The sequence below is a fragment of the Chelmon rostratus genome, chromosome 5, assembly GCF_017976325.1.
Source record: "Chelmon rostratus isolate fCheRos1 chromosome 5, fCheRos1.pri, whole genome shotgun sequence".
In the NCBI taxonomy this organism is placed as follows: domain Eukaryota; kingdom Metazoa; phylum Chordata; class Actinopteri; order Chaetodontiformes; family Chaetodontidae; genus Chelmon; species Chelmon rostratus.
In genome coordinates this window covers 11,089,137-11,106,294 of record NC_055662.1, presented here as the reverse complement: position 1 = coordinate 11,106,294, position 17,158 = coordinate 11,089,137, and the positions used below count along the sequence as shown (strand labels likewise).

The 17,158-nt window shown below is 40.2% G+C and overlaps 1 protein-coding gene across 9 annotated transcripts in view; it reads right to left on the bottom strand.

The window, feature by feature from the left end:
- The window catches only part of camk2b1 (calcium/calmodulin-dependent protein kinase (CaM kinase) II beta 1), a 79,407-nt gene that overhangs the window by 58,122 nt on the left and 4,127 nt on the right, over positions 1-17,158 (bottom strand). For all 9 annotated transcript variants that reach the window (XM_041936683.1, XM_041936678.1, XM_041936681.1 and 6 more), the window contains exons 2-5: positions 15,143-15,237; positions 5,345-5,404; positions 4,688-4,742; positions 4,264-4,329 (exon numbers count right to left, since the gene is read on the bottom strand). In XM_041936683.1, the coding sequence (XP_041792617.1) occupies positions 4,264-4,329; positions 4,688-4,742; positions 5,345-5,404; positions 15,143-15,237 (276 nt within the window). The remainder of the gene's footprint in view (positions 1-4,263; positions 4,330-4,687; positions 4,743-5,344; positions 5,405-15,142; positions 15,238-17,158) is intronic.

The window sequence follows — 17,158 nt, the reverse complement described above, 5'->3', positions numbered from 1 at the left end:
CGCGCGCGCGCGCGTACACACACACTAAAATACTGTGACTCTGACTCTTAGAACTGAAAAAAGAAAAAAACAATCTGAACTGGGGATGTCAATGGCTAACCGTTACTTGGTTATTAACTGTCAATCAGTCAATCAAATATTTTTGACTACATGTCAGTCTTAGGTTAATTTGCATACACACACAGAGTGATGAACGCTGGTACAAGTCCGTCACCCACTTGGTGTGCTGCATGATTGAGACTCATATGCTGCCAATCAGAGGGGCAGAAGGCGAGGGATTCAAAGGCTTAGTTTGGTACCTTGAGCCTGAGTACATTATGCCATCGACAGCTGCTGTGAGTGAGTTTTATTTTGTTTTTGCTGAGTTTGAGTTAAGTGTGATTTACAATGATAAAATTAGTGTTTCTGTATGTGAAGTCTAGTTAAACAAAAATGATCTTACCCTTTAACAGAGAGGTCTATATCTGTAGGGATTACATTGCAGCCCCTTTCCCAGCTGTCGGCTGCACCGTTCTCACTCAATACTGGACCGATTTCAAAAATTGTTGTCCTCATTAGTCACTTGGACTCAAAACATGGAAAAATATGGTCCGTAAACACAGACGATATCTGACCAGAATTTAACCAATTGGTTTGGGACGCTGAAATTTTCCAGGACACGACCTACTGGGAGATGCAGTCCAGCACAAAATGATTACATTAATTAGCGGTTAAAACCTGTCAGGTTATCGAAAGCAAAATTAACCGAAATTGACATCCTTATTCTGAACACATACAGAAACAGTTCAACACTTACCAATCAAAGGTTACAAAACCAGTTGCATGCATGTCTTGTGCATCATTTCAGCTTTTTGTTAGCTTGCCATGACTGGATCAAAGCCAAAACGGAGCTCATCGGCATCGGGCTTAAGGAGAAATGTGCTGGCAGTTGTTGGAGACTGCTAAATATGCAGTTTTGTTCTCCTTAGTGAACAGGAGATAAACAGGTAAAAATCCCAGATAATTAGCAAACTGAAGTCCTTTACCTTAGGCACATTTTTTGTTGCTTTGTAAAAATTACACAAATGGAATAAGCCAGTCCTTTTTTACTTTGCCACCTATGGTTTGAGCAACTAACTGAGACACAGCTGATTTCTATATTACACATTCTCTCTGGCGGATTCAAATGTGCTGTCAGTATTACTTAATACATCAAAGGGAGATTTTCTAGTTGCGACGACTGTATATATTTTGACAATTCATGCAGATTATATTTAAAACCACACTCTTGATGTTATTGAAGGAACTGCATTAAGCTAAAGATTTTTTGGGGAAGGGATTTTACACACATTGTGCAATCATATCCATAGTTTTTTGCCTGCAAAAACAGTTTATGTATATCCAGCATTCATCTTCACACAACTTGTCAGCAGGTGAAAAGTCAACAAAAACTCTAGAAAGGGAGCACAGAGCTATAAATGCACTTGAAATAGCAAAAAGACATTTAAGCCTGCTGGTAGTGGCAAATGGTCTATAAAGGTATGTATATACATTGTATGTTTGCATCATAGAGAACAAATGACAGACTAATGTGGGATATGACCTTTTCACTGTAAGTGACATGTGGGCCCCTTTGCCACCCGTTGTTGCTGCTGCCATGCCTCACAGCAGCAGCTGTCATCGAATCAAACCAATATTTTGCTGAACACAGTTAAAACTGGATCACCCAATGCAAAGCTATAATGGAACCGTAATGTACAACCAATCTGTCCTATGAGCTAACCAGGCAACTGGTGTGAAAAAATTGTCTATAAGAAATAGGCCATATGAGGCTTCATTTAATTGGTAATGGGGCTTTCTGCACTGAATAAAAGCTGAACTGTGAGCCAAAGCTTGCCACTTTTGCCTCCTATGGACCTGTCTTTAGACTGTATACAATTAAATAGCAGTCACTGACATTTCAGCTGGGGTTACACAGTGGGACACTAGGATTGAACCTGACCCAGCAATGCAACTCTGAATGGAATACAGGGGTATAGAAAACAGATAATATGAATGAAAATCTTTGATTCTATACAATCATTAAAAATAATGTGAAGCGTGTAGAACAAACGCATTGGTATGTTTGTAAGAGTGTTGCCTCTTCTTTAAATGTAATGAAACGGAGTAATCAGGATCAGTGTGTAGGATTCAGTGGCATCTAGCAGTGAGCTTGTGGATTGCAACCAACTGAATAGCCCTCGTGTCACACCTCCCCTACAGTTGCTGCTAAAACACAAAAAATGTGAAAGGCACTCCCGAAAGTAAGTATTTGGTTTGTCCGTTCTGGGCTACTATAGAAACATGGCGGTGCAACATGGCAGACTACATGGAAGAGGACCCGCTCTCTCTGTAGATATAAAGCACTCATTCAGTTAGCAAAAACACAACGACTCTTATTTTCATGTGATTCTACACTAATGAAAACATAATTATGAATATCATATTCCATTTCTGGCAGCAGATCCCCCTAAATCCTACACACAGGCCCTTTATAGAAACTGAAAATAAAAAGCCTTCTTTCATCTTTCATGTTAAATAGTGGATATTTAAGACTTGAAGCACTATCAATTAATGTAATACAGCTGGTGACAAAGCAGAGATAGTTAGATAACACTTTGCTCAAATTACCAGAGTTCACTGTTCTTAAGCTACAAGTTAAACAGTTTTGCAGCAGACACTAAGGCTAAAGACAACATTAACAGTGCAGTACTGGTGCCAATTTCTACAACATCAGACTGTTCAGTTTCACTTTTAATGTTGCTGAATGGACAAACACCCACATCACAACTGTCATTTTCAAGTATCTCTCTCACTCTTCTCTCAGCCCATTGTCTGCCCCCCCACTTCATTTCCTCTTCCGCCACTGGTTAAAGTCAACTGCGTGTGTGGGTGAGTCAGCAAGAGTGGTGGGAGTGAGATATAAAACAACACGGGTAGGGTGGGGGGGGGCAAAAAGAAAGTAAAGAAGAGAGCTGAATGAAAATTAAGAAAAGGAAAGAAATGGAGAGGGTGAGACTGTCCACATCCACACAAACACTACAGGTTTTGTTCTGCTGACATACTTGTTTTTATCTCCCCTGAAGTTTGAGTAATGAAAAGAACAGGAGAAAAATGGGGGCAACATAACAGTATAGGTGTGTGCCCTGGACCATCTGCACCTGTCAAGCTTGTTGATATCATTACAAATATCAGTGGCCTTCTACTGATTATTAATTAATTATTATTAGCAAGATAATTGTTATGTCCTGGGGTTCAGAATTTCCTGTGTCGTGGTTTAATTACTGTTGTAAAGACTATGTTGCCACATGATACAGAAAACCTTAAATATGTCATTTTTTTCTGCGTACACAAAGCGTAAAAAGAAAAAAGAAAAAAAACTTTTTTTGGTGCTAAGTGCTTCTTGCTGTCACATGTTCAGCACTTTGCAGTCACCAATCAATCACCATTTATTACAAAGAACTCTGTCGGTAGCTCAATTTTCACGACAAGATATTAGATATAAGATGTAATCACAAAAAACTGTGTTGCACTTTGAAGTTAAACTAGGCACTGACTTGCAGACTCTCATTCAATGTCAGTTTTACATAAAGTGGGCACTGTACAGGCTAAAAAAGACTCAGCTACCACATTTAAACCCACTTGTCACAACTGAAAACCTGATTTTAAAACAACACAAAATTTATTGAAAACTGGTCAAACCTTGGACATAAAGTCTGTTCCTGTGTCAGTGTGAAAGGTGAAGTGCTGTGGTGCTGATGTAAAGGAAAAACCAAAGGACAGAAGAGGAATAGTAAAAAGGGAGGAGGAGGAAAAAGAAGAAAAGAACAAATAGCAATACACCAAGGAAACAGGAGGTAAAGTTAGAAGTTAGTTGAAAGAGAGAAAGGGAAACAGCTAGCAAGAGAGAAGAGACAAAGCAACAGAAATGAGAGAGCAGTAAAAACAAACACGAAAAAAACAGAAGTCAAGAGAAAAAAGAGCAAAGAATGATAAAACATACAGAGAAGGGATGAGAAGTGCAGAAAATGGAAAAAAAAAGGCAGAGCAGAGGGTAAAAGTAAAGAGCAAAGTAAGAGGAAGAGGAGCAAAGAGTGGGAGCGGCAGTAAGGCAGAGTCACGAGAGAAAAGAAAAAATATGAAAACTACAAAACAACAGACGAGAGAAGACAACAGAAGACGCAGACCGTTTAAAGACAAGGAGAAGCCCTTGCACACATACAGGAGTGACAGCTGTGCTCCTACCTGGCGTCGGCCTCGCTGTAATACTCTCTGGCTACGATGTCCTCAAACAGTTCACCTCCGGTCACCCTGCGCGCACACACACACACACACACACAAACACAAACACACACACACAAACATTAAAATCAGGATGCTTTGATTGGAAGGAAGTGTGTATGTGTGTGTGTGTGGTGTGTGTTTGTGGTGTGTGTGTGTGGAGATTCCTGCTTCATTTCTTGTTTCCTACGGCAGCCCCCTTCCCTCAATCCCCGCACCCCTCTCCCTCACTGTTACCATGGAAACTAGAGGGAATCGCCAAAAGATGGATGTGGAGGCCGTGGGTGGTTGTGGTGGTGGTCGGGGGGAGGGGGGGGGTAATATAGGAGAGAGAGTTACGTAATTGTATATGAAGGCAAGGGTGGAGAAGGGGAGGAGGATGACTTACAAATCAAACAGGAGGTAGTGGAAGCCCTCCTCTGATATACTGTCATGAAGACGAACTGGAAGAGAAAGACGGACAGATTGAGAGGTCTGTTTCGCAGTGTTTCAATCATGATTTTATTGTGTATTATTACTAATTCCTTGTCCTTATCTTGAGTATAGTTGAGACCTATAAACAATTTGTTGTTTGAAAATGCATTTCTGAATAGCACAGGGTAACACTGCTGCATTTTAACTAGGAGAATAAAAAAAAGAAAAGAGAGATTAAGGGGGAGTGAGAGAGTGTGTGTGTGTGTGTGGGGGGGGGGGGGGGTAGAAACCACAGGGAGTCATAATAATTGAGTACCATATATATTTAGAGTACAGTAGGGGGTTCTGGCAATAAAGGAGTCTACTTAATCAACAGAGATAGATAGATACTTGTTTACAGTTTTTACCACTGTATTGCTAGTACTTTATATTTTTTTATTATCAGTAATATATGGGTTGTCATTTGGACTAAGCTGTAATAAATGGCTTTCTATTTTTAGTTAATACTAACAAACTACTTTACAAAAAGTAGTAGATTTAGTAGATTTATTTTGTCATTAGAATTAATAAATGATGTAATGCAAAATCAAAACAATAACAAATAGGTCAACATAGAAAGACACGTCCTCACCAATGTTGGGGTGTTTCAACAGGCGACAAATGCGAGCCTCTCGTTCCAGCTTCTGGTGATCTGAAGGGCAACGGAGACAGGAAGACAGAGAAAAAAAAAACGAGAGGGCGATAATGAGGAGTTATTCTTAAAATCCGATTGCAAATACTGGTACACCATCTCATTATGACCTGATATTGTAGCAGCCCGCTTGGGACAATCAGGTTAAAAGTGAAAATGTCAAAACACTGATGAGATGTGTCATTTCAATGCCACTCTGTGTGAGATATGGCACACACACACACACTGATAAATTAACTGCAGAATGTGAATCCACCCAGTGGGCGTGAATCCGAAAACGGTAAATACAAAATAATTAGATGGGTTGTTTACCAAGGTTTTGACAAGATCACTGGCGTAGTAAAGTATCTTCTCTGATGGATCGATAGATTAACAACGATCAAATTAAAGGTAAGACAGTCCATCAATCCATCGATTGATATGAGGGTTGGATGTTATCATGGGGGCAGAAATCAACAGATGAATGTGCAATGCAGTAGGTCCAGTTTTATTAAGGCATAAAAACTAATATGTTTAGAAACTGGCTTGTGTATGGATGAGAAAATATTGTAAAATCCACCCCAACTAAACAACTGGACTCTGAAGAGAGGTGAGAATCGTGATTGAAATTTGTGTTTTACAAAGTCAAAGTTGCCAGTGATTTCCTTGTAAACAGACTAGGTTATGTTTACATTCAGCATTACTGACCAAAACTCATTGTGTGTGTCCTTGAGGTCAAATAAATGTGTTAAATGCGTTTCCTTCGTCCGAATTTGAAAATTTTGAAACCTGTATTATTCACATACATGCTTACAAGCTAATAATCTTATTCTCTGGCAGGACTCGTTATCGTTCCACCCGTGTGTGTGTGTGCATGAAAAACAAAATGTTGTCCCACTCATGAAAAAAATGAGGTCAGATCCACAGGGTACCATCAAACGGCAGAAACCAAAAACAGTACAAAAAATACACATCGAATATCTCAAAAACAAACTTAATTTCATACTTCTCACTTTTCTATCACACTGTACCAAAAAGATATTTGACCAAAAAAAATTTAATGTAACCAATTCAAAACATCATTAAATGTACTTCTTGAAAAATGATGACGTCTGCATTAACAACAAAGCAAAAATTCCTTCATTTAACACTCCAACCCAACTAAAAAAAAAAAAAAAATGACAACCTGTTGCTAATATCTTTTACATTCTGCTCCATCGCCCTGTTTTAACAGGAAACGAATCGGGTTATGAAAGCAACAGAATTATATAATTCCCTGTGAGTCAGAATACAGGCTCCTAACTTATTGTCTGATAAACAGACTACGCATGAATGTATATTATGTATTATTGTGTGTGAACCTGCACACTTATATAAGAGCTTAATAATGCTAGCATACCTGAATTCCATGGCTATCAAGCAAGGAGTAATCTTAGCCCACCGACGCACAGACACGTACACACACACACACACTGGGCAGACCACCCTGTATGTGCAGGCATGCAGAGCACAGCAGAGAGCGTAAACATGGAAATGCACGTGTTCTTCCCCACCCATATCCAAGCAGCATGGGCTTAAATACAACACAAATGCACACACGCTGTACACACGTACAGTACATGCAGGCACACAAATGGAACAAAACACAAGCACACATTCACGCTGGCATTGAGGAGTGACAGTGAAGCGTAAACCCAGTGATTATAGTCTTAGAAGATGAGAGGAGCGAGGCGGAGTAAGGAGTGGAGGAGTGCTGAAGAGGGGACGGAGGAGGAGGAGGATGAAGGACGGAGAAAAAAGCAAGGGCGATTAATATGCACAAAGCCTGGTTGCTGTCTTTCTGTTGAAAGAATAAGACATGCCGATTGCTGCTGTTGTTTCACCAGCCGCCACCGCCTGCTACTGATTTTGTTTTTTTCTGCCTCTACTGATTTGTTCTTCAATTTTTCATTTTTGTTATTGAGGAGACTAAGGTCACACCAACTGTGTTTCTTTCTATGTGTTGTTCCCATGTTAAAAATTACATTTTAGACACTGTTAATGGGATACAAAAAATAAAGAAATCTCTCTGAAGTTTATCAGTGTGTTCAGGAATACAGTGAACAAGACATCTGTCAGTCAATGGGCAAAACTTACCCCCAAATAAGGCTTTTCGAAGGATCACATCTTTATGGTTTCCTCACTAAGCGCTGCCATGCTTTCACTCGGGCTAAACTCACCATGACTGGCGTTTTAGAAATGACCAACTGTCCACTCGTGTTGAACACTCCCAGATATGCTATCCATCATACTACAATGTCAAATGGTGGAAAACATGTCATAAGCACAAGCATGGCATTTCATTCTGCCGTTGGCATCTGCTGACATTACTCTGCAAGTACAGAATTGGCTCTGAGTCAGTGCAATGGTTCATTTTAGCTTAGTCTACCAGATGGCCAGACTGAGCCTTTGTTATCTACTCATCTTTGAAGGACTGCATGGCTGAAGGATGAAGTAGGAAATGATCCGGATAGATACTATGGAGACAACTTGAGGAAAAAAGGAGGAGACTTGAGGAGAAAAAAAGAAGACATCTATTTTTTTTTATCAACGTTTAGTTTAAAGTAAAGCATATAAATCAGGTTGTTTCAATAACCCGGACGCAGCGCTTTTCTGTTATTAGGCATGGAAACTACAAACAAAAAATTGTGACATATATGATTAACTGCCCTTCTTTCTAGCTTTGCTTCAACATAAGGTCCTTTAGGGCTGGAAAACCATGTGGGTCATAGAGACCTTGTCTTGAGATTTACAGCTGGAGATCGACTTAAGATAAGATATAAAGCCTCCTTTGTAACAACGAATGTCGCTATTCAGGTCCTTTATCCCAGCTTTATCAGGATGGCTGGATCAATGGGAGATAAACCTACAGCTAGCACTGTGAATGACAGATGAACCATAACAACTACTTGCTGTAAGACCCACTGACCCCGTGTGTTTGAGTTACATATACAGGCTGTATTGCAGAAGATGCGATCGATGAGAAAGTGTAATGTTGTGTTACATCAAATTAATTGGCTTTCATTAAATCTGGAGCATTTAATTGGTGAAATTTTATTTATCTACTACATGATTACACACTCTCTTTGTCTGATGACAAAATGCGCTTTAATCGTAAAACAATGGAATGAAATGGATGAAAATGGAAAACAGAGAATTTTGGAAAAGACAGAATCTGGAAAAAATCTAAATTGATTTTATAGGGCCCTATTTTTTCTAGATTTATCTTAAAATTTTTTTTTTTTTTAATTTTTACGTAAACCACCAGGGCGTAATGCTTATTGTAATAAGTTTAATGTCTGTAGCAAAGCAACAATGGTAATGCAGCCTGCTTTAGAGCTCAATGAGTCAAACTTTCATTTAGCCAGTCAGATACCAATCCCGTGCTTCTGATGCAGCAGGGTAAATAAGACAAGAGAGGAGAGGGTGGGGAAAGGAACAAGGATGAGGACTGGTCCTGAGGGGAAGGACAGAGTACGTGGAGAAAAGAGGACAAGCACGAAGAGATAGGTTGCAGAGAGGAACATAGGCACAAAGCGCTCACTGAGTGAGACAGCCCAAGGACTGACTTCACTGAAGTCTGTGGGAATCTATATGTAGGAGGAGCAGAGAGGAGAAGAGAGGAGAGGAATAAATTTGGGTTAATCATCACCAGTGAGGGCTTAAGTCTCAAGAGGGGAGGATATGTAAAAAGACAGCCACAAAGACAGCCAGATATAACCATTGTTCAGAACGCTTGAGTTGGGAAATGTTGAGCATGAACTGCTGTGCGGTCGGGGAGGTCAGGAAACAGCCGCATTTAAGTCAGGAGACACGCAACATCTTATTTTCTACACAAGGGACAAAGTGTCGTAATGCAGCCTCTAAATTTAAGTTAAAGTTTGACCCTTCGGGGGGGATTATATCGCAGTGGCAGGAAAATGTAATGGGATCCAGTAGACAAATTAATTCTCTGAGCCTGTTGAGGGTGTCAGCGTGTATCATCCTTCAATTTAACCTAAAGTATGCCACACGACAAAACGTACGTACTGAGGCTTAAAGTTGACTCGACTGAGGTGACTACATCTGTCCTGGTTATTTGACATTGACACAAAGAACCAGGTCAGATCACTGCTACTGCATTGCAGGTGAATCTCAAACTTCACACACACACACACACACAAGCACACACGCACACACACAAGCACAACTACTCTCTCTCGTGATAAATTACAAGGATATACAGCAACCCCTGGCAACCCCTGTCCAGAGATCACTGCCAATAAACAAGCTCTGTGATTGGCTGGAGGCCCTGCCCAACAGACCTGTCCTACATTTCCTGTTGACATGTGTTGGATTGGTAATAACTGTTTTGCCGCTGTGAGGGGTTTGGGGTGGACGGAAGATGTTACACACAGATTGAGAAGCCTGGCTCTGTGTGTGTGTGTGTGGCATTATTATGTGCAATGTGAGCACTTTTGTTCTTTGGAGTCAGTAAATTATCATGGCTTCATGTATTTAGGCAACTATAAACAAGAAATCTTTCGTCTTTCTTGTTTTAGCTGTAATGGATTATTGATAGAGTTCACTGTGCAGTTGACTGAATGCATCACAGTCTCAGCTCCTCTGCCATGGCTGTCTGAATATCTGCGTGTGTGTGTGTGTGTGTGTGTGTGTGTGTGTGTGTTAGAGAGAACGAGAGTCAGATGAGAGTCCCGTGCTAAAGGCATGTAGGCGTACAGGCGCATGGCCCGCAGCTGCCAAGTGCCTGGGGTGCCTTCTCTCCCATGACCCCTCCCTCCCCTCGGCTACCATCTCCATCTGCCGGTCATAAACAAGCGCTCCTCTTTAAGTCGCTGCAACCAGGGCTCTAAGCTCACTGACCTTACCTGCTGCCTGAGAAAAATTACAACAACAAAACAACCTAAACCAAATCCCACTTCCAAAGTAGAGCAGCAAGTCATCATGACTGCCATAAAACCTGGTTGTAGCAGCCCATGTCAGATAGGTCATGGAGCTATAAATAGGACCCAGAGTAGAGGTAGTATGCAGCAGCCCTGCCACCTCTAACACTGCTCTGCTGTTTCATAGAACATAGCTCATCCATTAGTAAGGAGCACAGCACAAGCAGGGCGCACCACTCAGTCAGGTCAGATCAGTCCTCCTATCAGATGTAGAAGCAGGGCGATTATGCTCTGCTTCAGAAATATGGTGGAAAGATGCAGAAGAAGCAGCTGCACGTCCTGATAAAGCAGCTAGAGTGAAATGTATAGGGCCAATGATAGTACAAGCTATAGGTGAATTATTTATTCTGTGTGTGTGTGTGTGTGTGTGTGTGTGTGTGTGTGTGTGTGTGTGTGTTGCTTTATGTCTCATAAAGCCAATCACAGGGATTAACTGTTAGCCCCCTGCTAATAGCATCAGGATAATCTAGGATGGGTTTAATCTCATTAAACGCTGCTCACTTGCACTGACATATAATCAAAATATGACAAGACTGATATGATTGCTGCCAAGGATGATGGGACACAGCTTTCAAATAATGTAGATTTTACCAAAACAAAATAGCTTTTTTTTATATGAAAGTAAAATTCTGGTATAAACTCTCATTGTTTAGTTTCTTCCATGCTTGGCATTTACTTAAAAAGATTACTTGGTGCATTTGGGAACGCAGAACAATTTAAACCTGCAAGAAATTGTTTTTTGTCCACTTGGGGGCAGCAGAAAACAAGCTGTGAACACAAAATAGACATATCATTACCTTTAAATTGATTTGGCAACCTTGTTAGGGAACAGTTGCTTATATTTTGCAACATTTTCATTCATTTGGAGTCGTGTTTCTGGCTACTTGCCAAATGTAAGTCCAATACTCCATTATACTCGGTTGGTCTCCTGAGGGAAATATCTAGCTCCTCAGCTGCTAAATGCTCCACAATGTTCACCTGAGAGTCTCTTAATGTGTCGGTCTGATTTCTGGGGACTGAGCGGCTACTGAACAGTCTGTTTTTAAAGCTTTTTTGCCGAAAACAAGTGTTTTCTCATAGTGTGGCTGAAAGCACTACTACTACACTATGAGAGCAGTGAGAGTTAAACGATGGACAGCGGACAGCTAAACAATGAGCTGAAACTTGATGAAGCTCCATTAAGTTGACGGGAGCTGCAGATTCGGTTGGCTATGTTACATTTTCAGTCCTGTTTGTTGATTTGTTTGTCTGTCAGAAGGATTACAGAACAACTACTAGTCCAATTTTCATAAAGGAAGAACCCAATAAAGTTTGGAGTGGATTCGAATCACAGGGCAGATGCACAAATCAGTTTTCACTTTCGTTAACATTGCGCAGAATAAATGCATACATTTTGAAGTTCATCAGATGGCAATAAGTTCAATAGTGACAAAACATAACCAACTGTAGAAATACAATGACTCAACATTACAATCCACATTAATGACTACCAGTAATCCTCTGGGGTAGCCGACACATGTAGATGCTCAAACTTCATCCAGAAAGTAGTCATTATGGAGCACTCGGGGATAGAGGTTTCATGGAAGAACCAGTAAAACATCGCCACAACTGTAACAACGCTATTTTCTCAAGGTGTGGCTATGGAAAGGTAAATACACTTGTATCATACAACTAATTATGCTCTTAGTCACAGCCAAACGTGAACTGTCTGCAATAAACTCCACCAGAAATATTGAGGAAAATGTTCAAACTTTATGTTTCACAATAGCAAGCCATAGTCTTGACCTTAGAGTTTGCACATGCAGATTTGTATATCAAAAGAGAGTGGACTATTGGCCCTGGCAGACATCTGCGCTCTCTGAGCACCGTCTAGTTCTCTGTTGGTTCATCACATGAGCAATTCCTTTGACAGTGTCAAACTGTTTTCACACTGTCACTTGATACAGCTTTAAAGTTAAAATCAGCATCATCAAGTAGGAAATTGGAAACAGCTGAAAAATACCAGCCCTTTTATCATATATACTCTACAAACTGTCTGCAATCAGTTTTTCCACTTCACAAAACTACAAGCACAGGTGCCAACATTCTGCCAAATGTCTGCTGTAGCTGGAAAAAGTATGTTGATGGACAAGAACAAAAGTGCATTACAGCATCATCTGATTTATTTATTGATCATGAAAACTTCCCTGTTCCACATCATATCATCATGTCATAAATGGTCTGGATACAGTACTGATAGTGTAATAATTATTTGAAAAGACAGTACTGCTGACACAAAAAGATGAACTGACAAATTATGCAGCCCTTATTGAGAACATTTTTCTACATTCGTGTTGATGCCCTCTGCTAATGCCTGTTAAAATGCCTGTTCCATCAAATTTGTGTGGCCCCCTTCATGTGTGTTTAATTGTGTGTGTGTGAAGGCAGGGCAGCAGTCAAGAGCCAGTGTTGTGCAACCTGGCAGGGCCTCGGCGGTGGGGCTCCAGTTACGAGGCTGGAGGGGCAGCAGGAGATTTACACTGGGCAAGTGGTGGTGTGAAGAGCCACAGCAACCACTGTGCTGCCGGATTGGTCTTCGTGGCCATGGCATTTAGCCTTGGCTTTGGCTTAAACCGTTACTGGCTGCACAGCATGTGACAATTAAGGTGCTTAAAAGATCTTTTTTATTTAGTGAAACATTACCATGATAACTATGATTACATAGTAAAACTTTATTGAGTACATTACTGTATGGTAAAGCATTATATTACATTTGAAGCATTAAGCTGACACTTTTGTCCAAAGTAATTTAAAATTAGTGTGACAAGAGCTTAACTGCCTATCACCAAGTATACAAGCAGTTAAAGAATTCAAAGCTAAGAGCCTTTTACAATATTCTTCTCTCCATTAAGTGATCATTTGATGGCAAAGTACCAGGAAAAGCATGAATGACGCAGCTAAAAAGAAAGTGCAGTGACTCGAAGAACTGACTTTCAGGGGGCAGCCCTGGGGTATCATCTATACATTGTCAGAAATAGTTGTGTAATGCCAGTCACAATTTCCCCGACCTTCAGCAAGCAAATTTTTGGGGGCATTTTTGCTTGAAAAATTCTGTTAAAATGTTGTAGAGTAACTTTCCGTTGATTGACTAATTGATTAATGGACTTTTTGTTTCAGCTCCGGTCAGATGTCGATGAAACACCCTTTAGTTTTTTGTCGGGGACAACACACATTAACTAACATCAATATGATGTAAATGTGTCATATTTAGTTGAAAGGAAAATTGTCATCTGTAGTCCCTGTTTTGATATTAAGTATGAGGCTATCAGGGATAGTTTCAAATTCTGTACATTTTCTGCTTCTAATTTGTTTTTTTTTTTTACTGATTTTGTCCATTTTCTTTATATTTGTACAATAACAGCTAAAATAAAATAAAAAAAATCTCTTTTGTACAATACTTCTTATCAGTACTGTTTGCTACTTTTGATATTTTATTATTAGGTATATAATTTTTACTGCTTGCTATTTTGATATTCTATTATATATAGTTTGTTCCTTATAGTCCTATTTCACAAAATTTCACTGTGTGTATGCTTACAGTCACTTACAGTCATTTTTTTACACACTGCCATTTGCTGTAGATATTCTTTTTTGTGCAATACTTTTCATTACTACTGTTTGCCATTTTGATACTTATTATGTATAGTTTGTTCTTTGTAGTCTTATTTCACAGTTTTTCACTTATTTCACTGTGTGTAATGCTGCTGCTGCACTGCAATTTCCCAGCTTGGGATAAATAAAGTATATCTATCTATCTCTCTATCTATCTACCTACCTACCTACCTATCTTATTCTGCCTAATTCCCTCTATGCTTCTGTACTTGTCATTGCTAACTCGGCCTGGGGAAGCTGCCGTGTGGTGTCACAAACTATGAAAGATATGTTTGCAAAAACTGATAAATGTAATTTTTTAAATCAATAAACACCAGTTTCATGTTCCCTGGGATGCACAATGAAAAAAAGATATTTGAAAAAAAAATCATGAAAAATTTACATTTTTTGCACATATACCATTCATATCTACATACAACTCTAAACATGCTACCTTTTCACACGTAGCGTCACAATTCACTTCTTTTCACCTGCCAGTCACAAGCTTAATTGTGAGGGCATACACTACTGAGCAGAATCCTTATGCTATCCCCACCAGTTCCACAGTTCCCAATGTGGACCAGAGTGTTAGCCCTGTGTAATCCATTTGGCCACTGCATACCTTGGGAGCCCACTTGAAATGTGAACACTGAGTGCATGACAGAATTAAAGCCACTGAACCCATCGTTCAGAATGATTAGTGTAACTCAGCTCAACAAACAGGGCAGCGTAGCCCACCGCAGGGCCCTCACCAGAGGCCATCACTGTATGTACTACATACTCTGCTGCTGTCGCAAGCTTCTGTATCTGCTCTGTTCTCCTTTTCTCATTCACAGACCTTAATGCGATAAAATGTTACGCAACCTACGCAACACCACCTGAGAGGGTAATTGCTGTTAGATATCACTTATATAATTATCTACACTGTCGGTGAGGAGGTGACCACTGGGACAAAGAAACTATGAGCAAGTTAGGCATTCCTGTATAATTACACATTACGCTTTTTGTAAGTAAAATAACAGGGAAATTCAGGGAGATTGTTTACAAACTACTAGGTACAGCACACATTGGTCTTGGCTCCAGTATATGTTGTGCTATGATGGAATTAGCAGCATCTGTGATGAAATATATATATGGATGTGCTTACCTCTTGCAGATAACTTTTTGGTGTTGATTATTTTGGCGGCATACTCCTGACCTGTACACAGCTTAACACATCTGCGCACCACTGAAAAGGCTCCCCTGTAAAACACAGAAAAAGCATTTACTAAGCTTTGGTACATCTATCAGTGGACAACTCCATCATACACCAAAGTCAAAAAGGTTGATATTTGTGGTATAGTTAATGTAACATTTCACATGCTCATCTAATTGCATCGTTCATTGTCATTTAATGGAAAGGTGTCAACAGCACACCTGCAACTTGCTTAATGACAAAGAGAGAGGATTTGACCTCGTCTAACATTATGTTTCATTTAGAGAATTTTTTGCACAGCTAGCATTTTCCAAGGCCCAACACAGAATGGACCTGATGTCACTTGCTCACATGTTAATGTAGCTAGCTACATTAAGACTACGCTGCAAGGATTTGTCTGCTTAATAGGCTCCCATGAGGACCCCAAAGACAGACAGCATATTCTAAATAACATGCACTCATGCGGCGGGTGCTAAAATGGACTGTATAATACAAACCCAGCATTAGTGAGTTGTTACCTTGAAAGGTCATGATGTACAAACTCTTGCATCAGGCACAAAACTAAAGCATGTTGTACAGCTACCTCATCTAAGCTTCAGTACTTGTTCCCAAAGCCAATTTTCACCCTTTCTGCAAAATATAAGCCAAAATTGATATAAAACTGTGACTGCAAACACTGAATATCTGGATGTGTTCAGCCATGAAAAGGTCACATTTCAACATAATGAATATCAGCTGCCTGAACACAACAATATGAGCATCTCGCGTCGAAAGCTGACGGTAAACAATTCACCACTCTGTAGAGAATTGGCTTGCCAGCCTTGGCCAGCCTGGCCTGTTTACTTAGATCTGCCACTGTCGACAGCGAAAGGTTGACTGGTGCCACTGGTCTGCCTCCACACTGAGGCAGTGACAGACAACCAACAAGGTCAGGGTCAAAGGTGAAAGCCGTGAGACCAGCTGACCTGAGACTTAGGTGAGCAGACATTGGGGGAAATATCTATGTGGAGACAAAAACCCCTGCAGAATTCATAGGGTCTATCAAATACTGTTTCAGCACCCAATGAAAGCAGCAATAAGCCGAGGCAAATTTGAAACGTCCCATCTCAGGGTTGGCACTGTGGTTTCTGTAGTGAAGACAATCAGCGTGTGGCAAATTAAGACCCAAAAGCAAGAAACTCACTGAGGCACAGTTGTGTATAAGCACTGCATGGGCGACACCAGCCCACACGCACACAAACAAACGCATATGTTGCTGACACCAAACTCCACAGCTGTGCCTGGAAAGTTCACACTCCGTGAGTTAAGCATCTATCGTCGGGGCTAAATATGCTTTAACACACATACGTGCACAGTTAAATAAGGTAACAGGTCATGAATCACTGCTTCTCAACGTCTGGTTTTGACACACTTTGACAGTTTAAAATGGACCTCGAATTATTTTGGAAAAACATTGGTGCCTTCAGCAGTCAAGGGTTTTGTAACCAGATAACTCCAGGCTTGTGGTGTGCTGTTACGGTCTCACGAGGTGTCTGTGATGTAGAAGAATTATGGATGGCAGGATTTGTAAAACTCAAAAAACACAAAGAAAAAAGTGCTTTTCATTAACTTTATTTGCCGTTAGCAGCTGTGTGACAAAAGGACAGACTTTAGAGAGGTGCCCTTTGGGTGTGTTTCTCAATGACTAACTGTTAGAGGAAGCTACATTCAAGGCTATGTGCCTGTTCATATTATTATTCATAGAAATTAAAATCATCCCAAATGAATGGTCTGCAGGATGTTTGTATTATAATTGATCATGCAGAAATGATCATCTCATTTTTGAGGCCTGCATTATGGAAGTACAAGAAACAAGTGATCTATTTGAAGTTTATAATATGAAAAACTACATTTGTGATGTCACAGCACACCACATCCCAAATTCAAACAACATATTCTCTGGAAAATATGGGAGATTAAATATGAAAC